Consider the following 21,486-nt stretch of genomic DNA (forward strand, 5'->3'; position numbering starts at 1 on the left):
TAAATAATGAAACGCATTAGGGTAAAAGTAAAAAGTTCATTGTCTGTTTTTTTTTCCACATAGTTTTGTGCGTGCAGTTGTTGAGACTGATCTGCTTTTCAAAGGAGCTTGTACATGCAAATTCATACTCTGCAAAAACTGACCTTTGCATCCAGATAGCTAAAATCCAATGTCACTTTCAATTCTACTCTTCTTTTTTTTCTTCTTTTTTTTAATGTAGCTAGAATTAATGTAGTGAATATGTAATGAAATGCATTATCCTGCATGGAGATTTTATCAGATTTTCCGACTGAATGCTAGGCTTTGCTAGTACTAGCTGGAGTTCACCTGCATGTTGGTGTGGCGTGTGGCTCTTTTTTGTAAAGAGTTAAGTCGTACACAAAAAAAGGGAACAAAGGTCAGCACCCAGCCACCACTTGAATGTGAGATTTTTCTTTTTATTCCCCTTGATGTATACTAGGCTCTGTGTTATTAGTCTTAATGATGGAAAATTGTAGTGTTGATACAAATCTTTTTTTCAAAGTAGTAGGCGGGAGCTCCATTTGTTAGTAAGTTTTTTTTGTGACTAAAAGCCACGGACAGTACATTTATGTAGCAGTAAAAGGCCTAGATGCTCTTTCCATAGCAGAGCTAATTATTCCTACTGTGACCTTACTGATCTAGCCTGTTCCTAGTACATCTCATCTGCACGCCTGTTCCTCTGTGTAGATGGTGTCAGAGAATATGAAAAACCCTATAATGAAACCATTTTCATGATGGAGAAAGGCTACTGGAGTTGCACTTGCTACAAAGAGGCTCAATTATATGAGTAATTGTGATAATTTTCTACATTCATAGCCTTCAATGGGGAAAAAAGAATGAGAGCCACAAAGGAAAATTACTTTAACAAGAAAGTACAGAGAGTAAAAATGGAAGAAGAGACAAAAAGGGGAAAAAATAACCAGAAAAAAAAAGTTTAAAAAATAGATCTGGAGGGAGGAATAGCGAGACAGGGAGAACAACAGAAACGCTCAAAAGCCCATGTGCAGCTGTGTTGCACAATTAAATTGAATTTTTTTTTCTGCAGTTGATGAATGTGACTACTGCAAATGTGCCTCTGTAGTTAGCTATCATTTGTTGTTCCGTGACAGGAAAAGGATAATTACCTCTCAGAGAGAATCAAAGGCTGACATGCCCTTTAGACACAGCCATGAATGCAGAGCTCGATAGAATGCTTGAATAAGAATCTAGTGTTCTCTGCCCCCTTCTACTGAAGAATAAATTTTGTTAAAATGCAAGAGCACCACCAGTAAATTTGTTGAACCCTAGGTGTTCAAAAATATGAGGTGCATCTATCGACTCATCCCATTTGCAAAAATAAAACTGCATTTTGAATTCATTTCTATTATATTCATGGACAGTAAGATAGTGAGATATGCATTAAATTTCTTTTCCCAGTAGGGGTCTGATTCAACATTTCCTATGAAAGAACAGAGAGACACTATCCTTTTTTCCCAGGCTAGTTAGCCTATAATTTAAAACTGTCAAAAACACAATTTTGTTCAAAGTCTTCAATAAAAGCTTCTCAGATATAACCCAAAGAGATTTTACTAAAGTTTGATTCAGACACTGTTACAATATTTTTAAAGCCATAAATACATTTAACTGATATTTTACTGCCTTTTTTCTTAAAGTATTTGAAGGTGCCCAAAGAAAAAGGCAGCATCTTTTCAAGGTGACTAAGCCTTCCACCCTCTAGACACTCGGAAAGCACTCAAAGGCTCATATTAATGAGAACGGTACTTTAGAGGGTGCTGATGTGATCATATTTAACAAATGTGTTACTTTTAAATGAAAACACATATTCTGCATGCCTGCTTCAAAACACAAGTGAAAAAGACCTGAAAGCAGGTGATCACAAAGAAAAGTCTTGAATTTAGAAAATACACATACACTCAAAAAGCAAGCGCAGAATACTGTGTGGAAAATAAACAATGGTTTACAGCAAAAATGAACCAGACCAAAAAGAAAAGGAAAGAAAACAAGGACAGAAGATCATCCTTTTGGACTACTTGCTAATCTATTAATTTGAAAGGTAAGGCTGGCTTGAGCTAACACTTTCAAATCTTTGTATCACAGGAATGGGGTACATTTCCTATCTTTATATAATCTAGCCTTTCTCCTTGCTCATTATTCAGGGGTTGGGATGCTCAGCCCCTTCCTGGGCACATTCTTTCCTATTTGCTGTGATAGGAACACTATAGACCAATACATCAATCTTAAACAAAAGCAACCCTCTGAATATTGCCTGCGACTCCAAATAAGTTTCTTTGCTGACCCCGGTATAATTCACTTTTTAAACCTTTTTCTTTTTTTCAACTCAAGGAACAATATTGCAGCCTGGCAGTTCACATACTGATATCAGACTGAAATGATGGCTCTGAATCATAAAACATGTCATCAACTTTACACCAAGCCACCAATAACCTTTGTACCACTTGCCAACCCTCCCTTTACTTGTCAGGGGAAGGCTTACCTGATTGTGTTTCCAATTACAGAGAAGGGGGCCCCCGCTCTGCAAGCTGCAATTGCTTCATCTCTACACCTCCTGGCGACCTCCACTAACTTTTTACCACATTCATCCACCTTGCCCACCAAAAAGGTTTCAGAGGTGTCTCCATGGTAGCCATTGTAATAGACCTAAACATAGGCAGGAATTTTAAAACATGTCCTTGTTTACAAATGTACTCTCTAGAAGGATACGTAGTATTCATTTATGGATTTAGTAATTTCATGTGTTTTACCCTTCCAGAACTACACTCAAGTTTGCCTATTAAAAAAAAAAAAAAGGAAAAAATAGATATCCTGAAACCTTACAGAAAACAAAAACGAAGCCATGTGATGATGCTGTGAAATCGAAAAGCACAAAATGACTGGTACAGCCGCTTAGTACTATGACCAGTAAAGCTACTGGAACATGATGATTCCTCATTTTATTTTATTTATTTATTTATTTTCTGCGGGTCTGGGGATGGAACCTGGGGCATTCGACTTTTGAGCCACACACCAGGCCCTATTTTTCATTCTTTATTTTGAAACCGGGTCTCACTGTGTTGCAGAGGGCCTCACTAAGTAGATGAGGCTGTCCACGAACCGCAATCCTCTGGTCTCAGCCTCCCGAATACTGTGATTACAAGCATGCGCCACCACGCCTAGCTTCCTCATTTTATTTTTAAGAAGGCAAGTTATTATATACCCCAAAATTAGTGACCTACAACTACTGCAATGGGCTTAAAAAACTAAAAAGTCATTTAACATAGTAAAAAGTTCCTTCAATGTCATAAAAATTGACATCTTTATTTACCAGTGCTATATTTGGAAGGGATATATAATGACAAGAAATAGACAGACATGTTGTATGATAATGGATGGTAGGAGAATTTAGATTTGAATTGGCTCAATATAGGAATGAACTATATTATAGAAAAGTCCTATATCCTGAAGTGAAATCTTAATCAAATGTTCCAGGTACTAGAATTTTAACAAAAAGTATGCTATAGATTTTTAAAGAATTAGAACACAATGAAATAGGTTTACAAGTAAAATTACTGAAAATATAATTTTATCAGCCTTCAATGATTCAGAAGCCCTGTAGGATCTTTAAAACTATCACATTCATTATAAAGAAATCAATGATTACCAAACACCATAATAAATATACAGGGCAGAAGAGACTGGTTGAATATTGATCCTTGGAAATAGCATGGTATTTACTATTTTACATAAATTTGTTCTATTTGATTATTTTTCACAATTCTTTCTCATAAAGTAGAATGCAGATACTGTTATAAAAGACACTATTGGAGCTTTTTGTCTGTCTTTTCTTTTGTGTGTGATACTGGGGATGGAACCCAGCGGCTACCACCGGGCTACACTCCCAGATCTATTTTTATATTTTATTTGGAAACACGTTCTCACTAAATTGCTGAGAGCCTCACTAAGTAGTTAAGGCTGGCTTCAAACCTGTGCAATCCTCTTGTCTCAGCCTTCAAAATACTGGGATTACAAGTGTGCACCACCATGCGTCACCACGCCAAGCATTTTTTTTTATCTATCAATATGGAATTAATGTCTTAAATCTATTCTGCATCTTTTTATTTATTTACTTATTTATTTATTTTTGTGTGTGGTAGTGGGGATTGAACGCAGGGGCATTCTACCTCCGAGCTAAAGCTCCAGCCCTATTTTATTTTTAGTTTGAAACAGGGTCTAATTAGGTTGATGAGAGTCTCACTACCTGCTAAAGCTGCCCTTGAACCTGTGATCCTCCTGTCCCAGCCTCCCAAGTACTGAGATTACAGGCATGTTAAAAAAAAATATATATATATATATATATAAATTTGATCTATATCAAATTGACCAAGTATATTTGCTATATTGATCTAAATGTTTCCTAGATTCCTTCACATTTCTAAATACTTAAAAGTCTTTCATTTTGCTTCTTGAGTTTTGTAACTATGTAAATAATTAGTGAAATATGTATTGAACATTTAGGAAAGTTAGAAAAGAAATAAAGTGTTCTTTTTGGACACTTTGGAAACAACAGAAAAGACTATATTGATTTCAAGCAGCAATATTTTATTAGAGGGTGATTAGGTGAGATAATAAATTTAAAACCCTAAAATCAGGTTCAGTCTCAAAAGTATATAATGAAAAAACTTTCTTTCAGGTACACATCATAAAATCCCTCTTACATGATTCTGAGTTGGAAAGATACCAATAGGACGTGTGGAGCAAATATTCACGTATTCTAAGTAGGACAAAATAATATAGGAAATAGAATCAGCAATATCTTGGCTGTATCTTTGCACAAACTGATAAGAAGAAAGATAGCTGAATTAATTTAAACAACAGAAAAATCTGACTGAATTCAAATATCGAATGCCTATCTCCATCTCATTCATACTCTTACCTAAGTTTCATGGTCTGGGTATAAAAGAATTATTAGTCAAAATATTTCCTCATGAACAGAAACTATTTCTTGAATGTTGTTCATCTCAAGTAGTTCGCATCAGATATTTAAATGTTGCTTATTTACTTAAAATTTATTTATTAGTTGGGTGTGGTGGCACATGTTTGCAGTCCCAGTACTTGAAAGGCTGAGACAGGAGGATAAGGGTCCTTGGACAGCCTCAACTACTTAGTGAGGCCTTTTGCAACTCAGTGAGATGCTGTTTCAAAATAATAAAAAATAGGGCTGGGGTGTAGCTCAGAGGTAGAATGCCCCAGGGTTCCATCCCTAGGACAACACACACACACAAATTAATCAATTAATTAATTAACATTTTAAAAAGAAAAAGAATAAACTATGTACGGTGGCACGTGCTTGTAATCTCAGTACTTGGGAGACTGAAATAGGAGGATAGCAGGTTTGAAGATAGCCTCAGCAGGTCATGAGACTCTCATCAACCTATTAAAACCCTATGTCAGCTGGGCGTGGTGGCGCATGCTTGTAATCCCCGTGCTTGGGAGGTGGAGACAGGAGGATCACGCAGGTTCGAAGCCAGTAGCGCTGGCATAAGAGACCCTGTTTCCAAATATAAAAAAGTATAAAGTAGGTCTGGGAGTGTAGCCCGGAGGTAGAAGGGGTTCCAGGAACCTACTACCACCAAAAAAAAAAAAAAAAAAAAAAAAAACTATTTCAAAAATAAGAATTAAAAACAGGGCTAGGGATGTAGCCCAGAGGTAGAATGCCTCTGAGTTCAATCCCCAGTACAATTAAAAACAAAAAAGAATAAAATAGGGGTAGGGTGGAGCTTGGAGGTAGAACCCTGGGTCCCATCCCAAGTATGACAAAAATTATTTATTAGTCATCAGATATGCAGATTTTACTTATGATCTATATAATCAAAAGATACTGTTACACTTTTTGCAAGTAAAATAAGCACAAATAATTCAACTCAGAATGGCAAAAGGCTAAGAATATTAGAAAATGTTAGAACATGCAGAATTTGAAATCCCTATGTTAAATTACTTAGGCTGGTTATTTATGTTTTTCATTTGGTGAAAACTTAAGTTCAGAGAGAAAACCACTGTTTGTCTTCTTTGAGCTTTAGAATCTCTACACTAGAAATGGTATACAGCGTTACCTTCAGGGATTTTAATAAATCTAGGGAACACTGCTAGCAAAAGAGTTGCTGTCCAAATAGACTGACACACAGGCCAATGTAGCCCCTAATGACAGAGTAAGATAATGACAGGCCCCACTCAAAATCAGCAGGAAGAGGAAGATCAATCTTGGCAGAGTGAAGGGAAAATGCTGGCTTTCTTCGAGTTAGCTCATCTCATACATATCTAGCTTCAGCAGCTGCCCAGTGCTGTGGTGCTCTGCATTAACTACACAGTGGATCAATAACAATTACACCTTCTCAAAAACATGACACATAGCAGGATTGGGTTGACATTTCACTTAGGCCAACATTGATCTCAGTGCATCTGATTCCAGCCCTAAATTCAAGTCAGGCCTGGGTTTACTTGGAATAAACACAGAGTTAAAGACAAAAAAAGGAAACCAGCTGCTTGTGTCTGGGGCTAGAAGTAAACAGCGCTTCCACCAGTGCCGTTCATATTTTCAGTCCACTCTTCTTCCTGTTGCTACCAGCTATTCTGAAGTTGATCAAAGACTATTTTTTATATGATTTACTCACTGTGACATCAATGTTGATAATATCTCCATCCTGAAGAGGTCGACTGAAACATAAACAGAAAAAAAAATGGTGATAGACGTCAATAAAAGGAATATGAAAATAAATGCCTATGAAAATGACTACTATCACAGACCCAATAAGTCCCAATGGTAATTTGGAGTGAAAGAAGATGCAATGGAATTAATAATTATATCTGACCTTGATCTTATGTTAGTCACATGAAATTTTGTAAGAAATACGTGAAACAAGCATATTGCCATTGTTTAAAAATAAACTCTTCCTTAAAAAGATGGTTACCTTAATATTAAAGAGGCAAAACAATAGTCGATAACAAAAATGTGCCTTAATTGACTATAGAGTTCAACGAAATGGTTAGTGCACAACTACTTTTGTAGACCACATACTGCTATAACAAACACTAAATGGTGGTGTTATATCCATTTAGAAGCAAAATACTGCAAAAGTTCTATTTTTTCATAATCAACTTCATAAGTTTTCAGGTAGGTTTCAATTAAACTATAGTGTCTTTCACCATATGTTATAGGTCTTAGTTTCATGTTTTAGTTTCCAAAGGAACAATGTGTTATTTAAAAAATGAATACCTGTCAGGAATACCATGACAGAGCACGTTGTTTACAGAGGTGCACACAGATTTTGGAAAGCCTCCATAGCCTAGAGGTGAGGGATAGGCATTATGACTGATGATTTCCTGATGAACAAGAGCATCTATCTCTTCAGTTGTCATGTCAACCTGAAATATTAAATGCAGAGATTGTGCAGTGACAGTTGAAGACATTTCCTGTATTTATTGACTATGCTTATAACAACAGCATTTCCATGTGAGACTGTGTAAACTCACTATGATAAATTTATGGCACAACATTTTAATTAATTATGACTAATGTTACCACCCTCAATTAGGCTTTTTTGATGATCTTTTTTTAGGTAAGTGATGGTGTTATGGAATATTAGGGGATGGAAATTTAAACTCCAGTATCCTCTAAATCATTTGTGAGTTATTAAATGACATGACTCTTTTTTAGCCTGAGGATTTTAAGAATATGTCTTCAGCAATCCCTTCCTCTTCCTCAATGGTTAGTGCCCTGGCGAAGGGAGGCATACGAACAAATACTCCGAAGGATCTTTGGTTTAGATAACAGGGCTGGAAAAGTAGGTCAACCCACACTTTTTTATCAGTGCAACATTACATGGGTTTTTCAGCAATGGCATGGAGATTATGTGTCATCTTTTAAATACTCAGTCTGATACATCTTGTAGACATTTGATTTTCACTAACTGATTTCTTTTATGCCTATATAAATAAATGCATTAAAAATATCCCCATACATGCAGGTATTCATACTTGAAGAGAAAACTGAAACTGAGGTTTTTGTCATTGTTTTGTGGAGCTGGGTCTCACTGGAGCCTATGGTTCCATGTACCCTAGGCAAGCACTCTACCAATAAGATAGATACCCCCTCAGCCCCTGAGCTTCAGTTCTAGAAGCATGTAAAGACTATTTTCATGAATTCATAAATCATAAATAAAATCTCAAAGAATAATAAAAGATTTTATTAAAAATTAACTATTTCTCCATTAATTTTGTTATTTTATGCTCACATTGTGCTGAGTTATATGGCTATAACAAGCTTCTTTTTCAGATGCCATGGGAAGTGATTTCATCTTTGAGTCATACTTCCTAAATCCTGCTCACCTTTTGGAAACCACAAGCTTTCTTTTACGATCTTTATGTAGCAGGGTGTTTCAGATTATTACAAAAGAACTAAATCTTATAGTAGGATGGCTGTACATAATCATATTGCTATATTATCTACAGCCTTGTGTGTATGGCCTGATCTTTCTCTGCAGAGCTAATGTAAGAAAATAGGAGGCAAATGCAAGGTAGAACAACTCTTTAATCACATAGAAGTAATGTGGGAAATAAAAGCAGAAAGTACCGGCAGGAGTAAGGAGCAAAAGTCAAAGCTGCCTGCCACTGATCACCTTGGGATAGATTGAATTTGGATTTTAAAACTATCTTTTGAATTAACAAATAAAACAATAAAATCCCTTTCTCCTATCACAAGGCTTTACTTTTTAAAAATAATTTAGATTTTTAAAAAAGAAGAGTTAAGGGGAATGAGAAGGAAAGAAGAGTGTTTATTGCCCCTCGTGTAAGTCACTCTGAGGCTTGGAGAGACGTCACCTTTAAACTCTTCCCAGCCAGGAGGAGGACATGCCGGGCGAGCTGACAAGCCTGCTGGAGCCCTCGGATCTGATCTTCATTCTTAACTTCTATGCTGTCTCCCCAGTCGGGCACAATGCCTGTCGTCACATAGTCTGGCTTCTTTATGTGCTTGAGGAAAAAGGATTGAAAATGAAGATCAGAACCCAGCCCACGACAATGGGGTCATTTTCTCGGACACAGCCTCCTGCTTCATGGCGCTCTGCCCTTCCTGCCGGAGCCCCGACCTCCAAAGCCAGCACAACAGACCCTCCAGGCTGCCCCCAGTTCCTTCCCCTGCCCTTTTGAACTTCACATTGCCTGTTGGTGCTGTCTCTGGATGGTCTGTTAACCTCTCCAGGCTTTGAGTCAAGCTCCACTGAAGTAGACTTCAAGTCAAAACAAACAGTAGTTTTCTTTTCTTCCTCCTCCCAAACCCAGTTGGAAGCAGATCACCATTGATGAAAAAGAGCACCAAGCTTCCAATTTGCCAAGTGGTTAATTAAGAAGCACTCTCATTTTCTTAATACAAAGATAAAATTTATGCAAAGGATAGCCCCTGACACCCTCTCCCAATGAGTAAGTGTAAAAAGGCTGACTGTCAAGTTCATGAGGCCTCTCAATACTTTTCTGATGCTTGGCAACCCTACTCAAACTGAGTGTTAGAGAATTAAACAAAACAGCTCCCCCCAGTACATAAATATCACCTAGAACACTTTCTTCATGTATCAAGAACAAAAGGCTCCCCCACCTTCAAATTCAACACATTCAATTCTGGTCACTCCTGTAGACCATCCTTTACCCCTTGAGAAACCCACTGGCAGCCTTCAGAAAATAATACTATCTTACACACAGAGCTTCTTTCAGTCCCAAGGTTTTGCACAGCCCCTGATAAGTTATTTACAGCAACTGTACATAAGCATTGGTGAACAGAACATAGTAAGGCTACACAGCACTCTGGGACAGGAAGCTGAGGGAGATAAGACCACTTAACAGCAACATCACACAGCTCCAAAGGGGCGCTCTGTAAAGCCTGTCATGCTGGATTTGGGGGTCTTCTCTTACTTGCCAGGCAGAGAGGCTTTTTCAGTCAGGTAACAGACTGCCTGGTTTGCCTCAGCGAGCCCTGGAGGGGCACCGACTCTCCTACAGCCACCCCACTGCGCCGCGCTCGCCCAGCATTCCCCACACACCTGTGTTCTTGTCGCCACTCTGCTCTGTGATCCGACAAGGTCACAACCATGGGCAGAGGGGCTTTGGGGTTGTCGCTGAAATTGGTTGAGATGTCTAAAACAATACATCCACTTATCTGGAGATTTCTTTTTCTTTTCCTCTAAGGAAAAATAATGTCAATTTTGTGACTAATACTAAACACTGGCTCTGGTCAGGCCAGGCCTTAAACAAGCCAGGAATGTATGCTGGGCTTTCTGTCTCATCAGCCCTTGGCTACAAAATTGAGCCACTGACCTTAAGGAGGTAAAACATACTTAATATGGGTTCACTGTTAAAAAAAAAAAATGCACCAAAGAGAGAGCAGGTGATTTTTGTGACAAATCTGTACTTTTAGCTATTCTCTTTCTTCCTAAATGATTCACATGCCTCCTTTATGTTGCATTTTGAAAAACAGAGAGATTGTCTTTCCACAAAATTGCAATATCTGGGTGGAAAAAAATCCCTCAAGACTGGTCTAAGATTATTTCATTTAATTTACCCTACAGGACAATTCAAAGAAAGCAACATTAATAACATGGAAGGTAAAAAAAAAAAAAAAAAAAAAAAGCAGGCGTAAAAAAATATCCAGTGTGTTAGTTTCAAGTAATCTCGCTTGAATCATCCCAATTTTATAGCCATTTTTCCCCTAAGATAGGAAACCATACATATGTAGTCTTATCTTCATGTTAGAAATTTAACATAGAAAATTTCATGGTAGAAATTTAAATTCTAAATAACCTAAGCAGCTGTATTCCTAGAGCTTTATGTTTAAAAAAATTAATGTTCTAGAACTGCAGGATTTAAAATTTTCTTATATACAATTTTAAATCACAAACCAAGTTTAAAAATGATGACTTAAATTGCTCAAGGTGCAAAAACAGTTGACCACTTCTGCAGTTCAACCTTTATCTTGGCTGGAAAAGGCAGCAGATAATAGGCAATACAGTACCTGAGGGACTGGGTGGGCTGAAGAAACCGCAGCCGGCACAACTACACTGTGTGAAATGTCTCTTTGTCTCCGGAAAAAGAAATTTCTTCTTTGTTGACTGCTTGGCTGCTTGTGTAAGTAGATATGATTGAGTGGTGAAGAGAAAATTCTATGAAAACCTGTAAGCAGAAGCAGACGTATTTTAAATAAAGAAAAAATAAACTAACAGTGCTGTGCTTGAAGGTGTGGTGTTGTTCTTTATTAAATCGTTATTCTAATCCTTTGATTCAAAAAGGAAAAGCCCCAAACGGAAAGCAAAGCAGTAGTATTCTGAGTTCTAGTACAATAGTAGTGCGGCATATTTATTAGCTAATACTATGTTTACATAAATGTCTGACAATGGAAAGCTCTTCCCTAATGGGGAGCAAACATAGAGAAACATCTGCTGAGCACTAAGGCTGAGAAAAGACAATTTCTCCTGTGGTACCTTAGGCGACAATGTCCAGGATAACCCCAGAATTCAGGGCACTATTTTGATGGCTTTATACTCTTCAAAGCCGTTTTCCTTTTAAGAACCTTGGACAAATTGCCAGCTGCTCTTCTGCCCTCCATAGGATTACTTACTGTGTGTTAAGTTCATGTGCATCAAGGCATTATATCAAAATTCACTGTGATAAATGCTCAAGTCAGATAAAGACCAAATGGCAAAAATGTAGGTATAACCCGGAAAGAAAATGAGCATCAGGTCCTCAAGTAGTTGCATCAGGAATTCAGAAATATCTATCAACATTTTAAATGCACATATCTTTTGACTCAGCAATTTATCTCCTCAGACTTTATCCTGTGGACTTTATGCAGTGATGGATGGATGGATGAAGATATACTCTTGCTCAAACAGTATGTGGGTAGAAAAAAGGGGAAACATTAATGTTTCCAAATGGGAAACATCAATAGGGGTCTGGTAAAGACATTATAGCAATCTACACAATGGAAAATTCTGGGGCCACTAAAAAGGAATAAGCTAAGTCATCTCTAAGTACTGATGAAGAAGTCATAATACATTGTTAGGGGAAAAGCAAATGCTGAACAGTATGCATTTAAATTCCAATACAAGCTGGGTGTGGTGGCGAACGCTTGTAATTCCAGCATTTGGGAGGCTGAGACAGGAGGACTGCAGTTCAAGGGCATCCTCAGCTACTACTTAGTGAGGCTCTTTGGAACTCAGTGAGACCCTGTTTCAAAATAAAGAATAAAAAATAGGGCCGGGGTGAAGCTCAGAGGTAGAATGCGCCTGGGTTCACTCCCCAGTACTGCAAAAATAAATAAAATAAAATCCAATCTAGGACCTTAGTGTACTAGTCAAGTGCTCTACCATTTACCCCATATAAAAAGCCCACTAATGGAAAAAAAAAGTTTATTTTTATATAAACTTATACATGCCTATAAAAATTCTGGAAATTAATATTCAACAGTAATGGTTATTTGTGACCATGTGATTAGGGCTTAGAGGTGGAAAGATTTTTTATATGTGTGTGGTATTGGGGCATTTTATCTCTGAAATATACCTCAGTCCTATTTTATTTTGAAAGAGGGTTTCACTAAGTTGCTGAGGGCCTTGCTCGGCTTCCCAGGGACTAGGATTATGGAAGTGTGCCGCCACATCCAGCTAAGACTTTTTGGTTCATTTTATTTTCTTCTGTACTGTGAGGTTTTTCTTTTTTTAAACCATCTACTTCCATTACTATTATAGCTAAAACAAGACTTTTTAAAAACTTCCAAGGGATTACAATTACATGGCAGGGGTTGGCAAATACAGCCTATGGACCAAATCTGGCCTACCACCTGTTTTTATACAGCAGCCCATATGTATGTATATTATATATATATTTTTTTCTTGGAATATATATGTATATGTATACATATATGTATATATATTTTAGGTCTTGGGATATATACATATATCTTATAAATGGTTGAAAAAATAAAGAAAACCACGTAACATATAAAATTATATGAAATTTCGGTCCCTATAGTTACCCTCACTGGCTTATAGTTGTTATGGCTGATTCTGAGCTACAGCAATAGAATCAAGTGGTTGTGCAGTTGTGACAATGACATATGGCTCACAAAGCCTAAAATATTTACCATCAGCCCTTTATAGAAGTTTGCTGACTCTTGTTTGGCTTATTCTCTTTTCAGGAAAAAAAAATTACTCAGCACTCTCCCTACCCCCTACCCCTACCCCTCTAAGAGAATCAACAGAAAGATGTAGTGACAAATATGTGTTCTTTTGGGGGGAGGGGGTGTGGCCCTAGTGTAGCGTTGGTTCACACAATGAGGTTCCCAGACCATTACTATCAGCATTTTATGAGGAATAGATGCAAATTCGAGGCTCCTTCTCCACCTACTGACTCAGAAACTCTGGGGATGAGGCCAGCAACCTGTGCCCTAACGAGCCCTCAGGCTTGAGAACTGCTGGCTAGAGTAACTTGTGAAACCTAGTGGAAGCAGGAATGGCAGGTGAGTTTTGGCCCCAAAACTCAGTACCCCTCACTGAAAAGGGAAAACGCACTGGTACAGGCACCCCCATGGGCAGCAATTCAGCGGCAAACATTTCATCCAATTTTGTTCTTCCTTAAATTTGAGTGCGATACTTTTGAATCAAACTGACAAGAAGGTATTTCTGGGTAGTGTGTGTGTGTGTGGGTGGGTGCTGGGAATGAAACTAACCCCAGTGCATGCTGGGCATACACTGTACTACTGAGACATATCCTTAGCCCCGTTGGACACTAGGTATCATTTTAAACTATCTCAACTACCAGATAAAAGACCAGGAGAGGATATAATACATTGTGAGGAAAAAACCAAGTGCTAAATAGTATACAGAAGAAGCCAATATATTTATTTATTTATTTGAGTACTGGGGATTAAGCCCAGGGGCATTCTACTACCGAGCTACACTTCCAGTCCCATTTTTTATTTTTATTTATTTTTTAATTCTTTCTGCAGTACCGAGGATAAAACCTAGGGGCATTGTACCTCTGAGCTACATCCCTAGCCCTATTTTTTAGTCTTTTTATTTTTGAAACAGAGTCTCACTGAGTTGCAAAGGGCCTCCCTGAGTAGCTGAGGCTGTTTGCGAACCAAGATCGTCTGATCTCCGCCTCCCAAATGTTGGGATTACAAGCACCATGCCTAGCCCCCATTTTTTATTTTTCATCTTTAAATAGGGTCTCACTAAATTGCAGAGGGCCTCACTAAGTAGCTGAGGCTGGTCAAGAACCTGCGATCCTCCTGTCTTAGGCTCCCATGTACTGGGATTACAAGCATGTACCACCACATCCAACTTATTTTTTTTATTTTGAAACAGAGACTTGCTAAATTGCTTTGGGTCTCTAAGTCTATGAGGTAGCCTCAAATCTGCAATACTGTTTCAGCTTCCCCAGTACTGGGATTATAAGTGTATGCCACCATGCACAGCCAGTATGTGTATATATATATATATTGGTTTCTGTTGTTTTATGCCAGTCTCACTACACTGCCCAGGCTGGTCTTGAACTCATAGGCTTTAACCATCTTCTGCCCACCTCAGAATTCCAAGGAGCTGGGAGTATAGGCAAATGCGCCACCAGACCCAGCTTAAAAAGTTGCTTGACAGAAGCAGGTACATATTCTCTAAAGTTTATAAAGTATAATGTTTACCTAATGACCCTAAGGTTGTCAACTGGCATGTGAGGGGTGGGCTAGTTTCCTAGCTATTAAAGAATCGGAAAATAGAAGCTAGACTTTTATCTTGGCTCTATTTGTTAGCTGTGTGGCCTTGAACAAGTTTCTCTTTGGAACCTCAGGTAATAATTCACTAGAATAAGGAATGTGAAAGTGCCTTGTAGGCCGGGCGTGGTGGCGCACGCTTGTAATCCCCGCGCTTGGGAGGTGGAGAAAGGAGGATCGCGCAGGTTCGAAGCCAGCCGTGCTGGCGTAAGAGACCCTGTTTCAAAAATATAAAATAGGTCTGGGAGTGTAGCCCGGAGGAAGAAGGGCTTCCAGGAACCCCAGTACCACCAAAAAAAAAAAAAGAAAGTGCCTTGTATTTTATAGATGTCCAAAAAACAACAATGCCTTCCAGAACACTTAAAAAGTAGAATGGGACAGAGAACATGGGCCCCACTGTAGTTTCTGGAAATACTGAGCACTTACTCTCAATTGCTGTACAGAGCACTTTACACAGGGTCTGCACAAGAACCCAAGGAGCTGTGAATTGTCACTATCCACTTCACAGTTGAAGACACTGAGGTACACAAAGGGACACGCTGTCAAAGCTGAGGGAAAGCAGGCCACGTTGCCTCCACAAAGGATATTACTCTTCCTATGGGCATGAGAACAAGATGAGCAGACACATGCAAACAGGAGAACATTTACAAGACATCGTAAGAGTACAGTTACTACTATTATCAAGTTCTTTTTCAAAATCAGTGATGGGCCGGGCATGGTAACGCACATTTGTAATCCCAGTACTTGGGAGGCTCACACAGGTGGATCACAGGTTTGAGGCCAGCCTCAGCTTCTTAGTGACACCCTGTTTCAAAATGAAGAATAAAAAATAGGGCTGGAGGTATAACTCAGAGGTGGAATGCTCCTGAGTTCAAACCCCAGCATGGCAAAAAAAAAAAAAAAAAAAGTGGTGATGGGTCGACCCAACCCTTCCACTCCCTTGAGCCAGGCTCTCTCTGCTGACCACATGCATGCTTTATGAAATGTAAAATTTGGAAAGACTCAGGTGGAATCAATCCATGACTGTGGCTCCCTAGCTGTATCTCCAGGCGGGACCACATACCAGTCACCAACTTCCAAGTGTTTCCTGTCTGAGAAAAGTATGTATCATATTTACTATTAGTATTGATAGTACTAATAGAAATATTAATAGTCGTTCACATTTCATGGATACTATCTTTTATTGTTTCCTTTTTTTTCAGTACTGACAATTGTACCCAGGATCATTCTACCTCCAAGCTACACCCCCAGCCCTATTTTTATTTTTATTTTTAAACTGGGTCTCACTACGTTGCTGAGTTTCACTGCCTGCTAAGGCTGTCCTTAGCAATTCTCCTGTTTCAGCCTCCCAAGTACTGGGATTACAGGGGTGTGCCACCAGGCTCAGCTTAGCTGAGATAATTTATATATATATAAACTATTTATGAAATATTGGTGCTTCATAAATGCTCATTTCTTTTCCTTTCCCTCCCTCCCTCTTTAACATGTTTATCTGTGGAGCTTCTAAATTTATTCTTTCATTCAGCAACTAATTAACTTACTCCACTCATCCTTGTGCCACAGTTTGGGTAAAAGAGGAGATCCTTGCTCTCATGCAGCCTGCACGCTTATGGTGGGGGGCAGAAATTAAGCAGATCAACAAATAGATGAGATGGTGATAGGATTGATAGAAAAGGGACCAGAGTATCGAAGTCAATCACTAAGCCAAGCAAGGAAGGGAGGGACAGGGAGGGAATGGGGTGGTATTAGGGTAGGGGTTAAATCAGCGATGAGTACATGTTTATACACAAGTTTTTTACCCCAATAAGTTGTATGAATATAATGCACCAATAATAAAAATAAATTAAGGGGAAAAAGAAAAAAGAAAAGGGACCAGAGATGCCCCACGCTGGCTGCACCTCAGTGCTGACGTTCACTCTTGGTCCTGGCAGGAGCTCTGTGACCTGGGGCCAGAACGGTAACAGTGGACTCCCAATCACACAGAGCTTCCTGGTACCAAGGTCCATGCTGCATGCTTCACAGACGTTATTCACTGAGACCCAGGGCTTAGTAAAAAGAGGAGCTGAAGCCGGGCGTGGTGGCGCACGCTTGTAATCCCAGCATTTGGGTGGCTGAGACCTGGAGGATCGCGGTTCGAGGACAGCCTCAGCTACTTAGAGAGGCCCTCTGCAACTCAGTGAGACCCAGTTTCAAAATAAAGAATAAAAAAATAGGTCAGGGGTACTGTAGCTTGGGTCAAATGCCCCTGGGTTCCATCCCCATGATCCTAGAAGTCCCTCCAGCTTTAACATTTGTGTCCTTGCTCAGTAACATGTGACTGTCAGGCCACGTCCCAGGCAATGGGATGATGTGGCCTCTGATCAATTTTAGGATTCATGAAGATTTTTTTTTCCAGTGTGGCCAATTACATGAAAGAGACCCCTCTTTACCAATATTATCAGGCTTAAGTACATAGTCATTATAGGGGTAAGCTTGTCTATGTGCTTAAACTTGAAGTATGAAGTCATCAGGTCTCTGAAGAAATAGGTAGATGAGGCTTTTGAGACATTTCTCTGTCCCCACCCCCAACCCCCAGAACTAGGAATGGAAACCAGGGACATTCCACCTCCCAGCTACATCCTCAGCCCTATTAATATTATTATTATTATTATTATTATTATTATTATTATTATTTTTGGTGGTGCTGGGGATGGAACCTAGAGGCTTTCTGCCTTTGGACTACACTCCCAGACCTATTTTGTATTTTATTTGGAAACAGCATCTCACTAAGTTGCTGAGATCCTCACTAAGTAGCTGAGGCTGGCTTCGAACCTGTGTGATCCTCCTGTCTCAGCCTCCCAAGTGCAGGGATTACAAGTGTGCGCCACCACGCCCGGCTTCCAGCCCTATTTTTTATTCTCTATTTTGAAACAGGGTCTCAGTAAATTGTGGAAGGCCTCACTAAGTAGCTGAGGCTGGCCACCAACCTGAGACCCTCCCTCAGCCTCCCAAGTACTGAGATTCCAAGCCTGCGCCACCACGTCCAGCTGACATTCTCTTTTCAAATAAACAGTGTTGCCAACGTAACTGTCTTTCCAAATGATTGGCTCACTGAAAAATACGCAAGTGGACCCACACATGACCAGATGGCACAATTCTAAAGAGAGGAAACCCAGCCCAAACACAGCCAATCTGTTGACAGTTTTGGTTCTGTGGAGAACTCAGCAATTTCACTTTCATAAAATACTTTTGTATTTGAAGTGAAATCTTTTCTTTCAATCTGATCAAAGACACCTTATACATGTTGTCACAAGGTAACAGGATAATAAGGTACCATACCGTGTTTATTGCACTAACTATTCATTATAAATCAGAAAAAACCCTACTGTTTTCACAGAAGAAATGGGGTTAAGTCATATTCCCTTCAGAAGATAATGGTCCTCCAATTAGCCGGGGGGAGGGACAAGTAGGGCGGGGGGGTCTTAAGCTTTATTTATCCTATTATAATTAATAGTAATTAAAATTTCCAGATGCAGACTGAGCAAAATTAAAATCCATATATATTATGGATTTTATATTAATATTTAGGGTCACAGAAAGGATGCCCAAACTAGTATCTCATATGTAACACTGTTGAAATGGTTTTTTAAATTTTCTCAATGTTATAACTAATTTGGTGCTCAACAACCATCTTCAGAGACAGGAATACCAGCCAGGTCTGATCAGCCCATCCTCTTTGCATGATCCTTCAACCAGGACCCACCGCACACTCTTCTGGTAAAACTATTGGGGGAAAATGATACAGGTGTGTGCTAATTACTGCAGGGGGTAAGTGGACTTGTCTGAAGTGTAGGAGATGCCGGTGGGAAATCATCAGAAACCTCAAGGGAGCAGGGAGGCCCAGAGCAGCAAGGGTTTGCTTGGTACTAATTTGATCTTGAAAGTGATGCTCATAGAGTGTTGTTACTGTTGATTACCTAACAGAAACTCTATAGAAGGTTTTCATAGGCAAGAAAGCTATAGGTTATTTGTTATGAATACTAGAATATTTACTGTTATCAAAGGTAATAATAAGAATTACTTTCAGTGTCACAAAAAATTCTATCTGAGCCTTATTTGAGCTGAACACTGAAAATTATAGGCAACTGCTTCTTCCCCTCCATAGAGGAGCACACTGTGCAGCCTGAACGTCTCTTGAAATTGCTCTCTGTCCTCTGGATCCCGCCATACGTTCTTCCGATTTTAAGTTTGTATTTGGGATGTAAATCCAGGTTATGGTTTTAAATATTTTCATATTCAGTAATAACATCAATTTCTAAGAACTGCCTTTTATTTCCCTTTGAAAGGTGGGACTCCAGGATTCAAGTATGCTGGAGGGGGGAGTGCATTTAAATAACTAAGGTTGCTGCACACAACATGCCCTATATTTATTGGCCTTTTACTCGGGGTCCATTTTAATTGTTATCTGCTCAAGCATTCTATACCACATAATGAAATGCTTCCATTTCACCCACCGAGCCCTTAGTTTTTATGTGCACCTTTACTAATGACCCTTAATTAAGCCAATTTTACCCTGGAAAATGTGAGTTTTCTTTTGGTCAACAAGTATTTTTAAGGGAGCAGTCTGAATGAACTTTCAAAGAGACATTTAAAATGCTTATTATTTTAAGCAGTTGTAAACTGAACAAAAGTACATTTGTACTCAAGTGTGGGCTACCAACACCTATATTTTTCATTGTGCGTTTCCTGCGAAGCACTTTCTCCCGCAGCCTGCCATCAATCCTCAGGAGCATTATATTTCAGAGGGATCAAATATCTGGGTGGAAAACAGCACAATACAGTAGCCTGGCACGACTTTACATTAGGTAACAATGTCAACTAGAGATAATATGTAATTTAAAAGACACCCTGTAAAATGTCTTACTGAATATATTTTTTCATAATGATCACCAAATGCCAAAGTCTAGTAAAAAAACTATTACTTATAGCATATTAACATCTAATTGATTTTACAAATGCAGGCAATTAGTTTGGACGAAGGGAGGAATGCTTGCCAGATTTAAATGATTTATGATTGCCAAGGGAGAAAACAACAATGTTTTGCTAATTCATTTTCAAACGTGGCTCTTATACCCATTGATGATTTTCATTTTAAAACAAATGATTTGCTTAAATAATACATTAGCTTTAACAACAACAACCAAAAGAACCCCACACCACAAACAGCAACTTACTTTGTGATCAACCGCCAAGTATTTTTTACTGTTTAAAAATGTTGCGAGACTCTGTTTCCAAATAAAATATAAAATAGGTCTGGGAGTGTAGCCCAGAGGTAGAAGGGTTCCATCCCCAGTACCACCAAAAAAAAAAAAAAAAAAAAAAGTCGCCTTCTATAGTGGGCTCAGAAGGGACCATGCTATAGGAATACATTTTCGAAGTGCTGATTTAGAACTATGAAAAGATCACACTTCACAGACTCTAACCAATTACCCAGAGCAGGAGCACGGGCTCTTACAGTGTGTGCTTCAAGTCCAAGAGAATACCGTAAATGCATCTCTACCTTGTATTTCTTGACCTAAAACATTGACTGTCTGCTTGAAAGGTGTCATAACTTGTACAAATGTTGCAAAAGAAAAATTAAATTGTCTGTATCACTTATGATAACTCTTCTATTGATTTTTGTAAACTAGTACTAAGCTGCACATGTTTCAAGATCAAATGAGAAAAAAATGAAGGTTCCTTCCCATTTCAAGACAACTTGAACACAGAAGAGAAGCTCACATTTCACAAGAAATAACCTGTGCATTTGTTGAAGAAACACACACATACATACATATAACTAGGGAATGCCCCAGGCTGAAGCAGATACTGATTGGGCAGAGCTAAATGACAAGGGCCCTTGAAACTAAACAAAAGCAAATTCATTCTGTTGACAGATGTTGATTACATCAAAGCAATGAGGAACTCCCCTAACTCCCAATTAAAAAAAAAAGTTAATAGTGCTCTACAACTAGCACACTAAGGATAAAGTTAAGTCTTTTAACCAATCATAATAAACATTATTAAATCTGTTTCCAAAGAGTTCCAGTTCAGTTAAAGACTACGCTAGTGTGTTTTTAGCTGTGGGCTTCTCCAAACAGTGGTTTATTCATTCCCATGGACATGTCTGGGAAGCCAAGCTGGGCATGCCATCAGCCCCTTCCTTCCAGGGGTTAACTGCTTTGGCTGCCAAATAAAATACAGAGCGAGCCATGTAATTATGGAGACAGTCAAAGGGCAGGCTCTATTTTGAAATCTATTTGCACAGACAAGGTCTTCCAATTGAACTTACAGGAAACAAGCTGGTAAAGAGCCTCCTTTTCCCCAGATGCTTTCCACACTTTTTCTCCAATTCAGGAAATCATGGATATGGACACCATCCACCACTGCTTCCTGGATTTCAAGCTACAGTGCCATTACAGAGAGGAGTGGATCTGTTTCACAAACTTAGAGGAACCATTTTGGGAACCTGATTAAGAGCACTTGGAATTCTACCTCTGGATGAGAAAGCTACAGTGTTTATTAAACATACCTAAAGAGGATGCAGGCCCAGTTGGTATGCAGGTGTAGGAAAAGAGCTCATTTTCTTCAGTGTTCAAAATTCATACATAGTTGAGTGTAACACAGACTGGCACAAATACTTGTCT

At 38.9% G+C, this 21,486-nt stretch overlaps 1 protein-coding gene across 1 annotated transcript in view; it reads right to left on the bottom strand.

Annotated features, from left to right (window-relative positions):
- Window positions 1-21,486, bottom strand: part of METAP1D (methionyl aminopeptidase type 1D, mitochondrial) — a gene marked incomplete at both ends in the record, with an annotated part of 95,537 nt that overhangs the window by 8,593 nt on the left and 65,458 nt on the right. The window contains 5 exons of the mRNA XM_080690345.1: window positions 2,516-2,679; window positions 6,687-6,729; window positions 7,289-7,437; window positions 8,893-9,042; window positions 11,072-11,229. Coding sequence (XP_080546471.1) covers window positions 2,516-2,679; window positions 6,687-6,729; window positions 7,289-7,437; window positions 8,893-9,042; window positions 11,072-11,229 — 664 coding nt within the window. The remainder of the gene's footprint in view (window positions 1-2,515; window positions 2,680-6,686; window positions 6,730-7,288; window positions 7,438-8,892; window positions 9,043-11,071; window positions 11,230-21,486) is intronic.

This window comes from Muscardinus avellanarius, assembly GCF_963383645.1.
Source record: "Muscardinus avellanarius genome assembly, chromosome: 2".
Classification (NCBI taxonomy): domain Eukaryota; kingdom Metazoa; phylum Chordata; class Mammalia; order Rodentia; family Gliridae; genus Muscardinus; species Muscardinus avellanarius.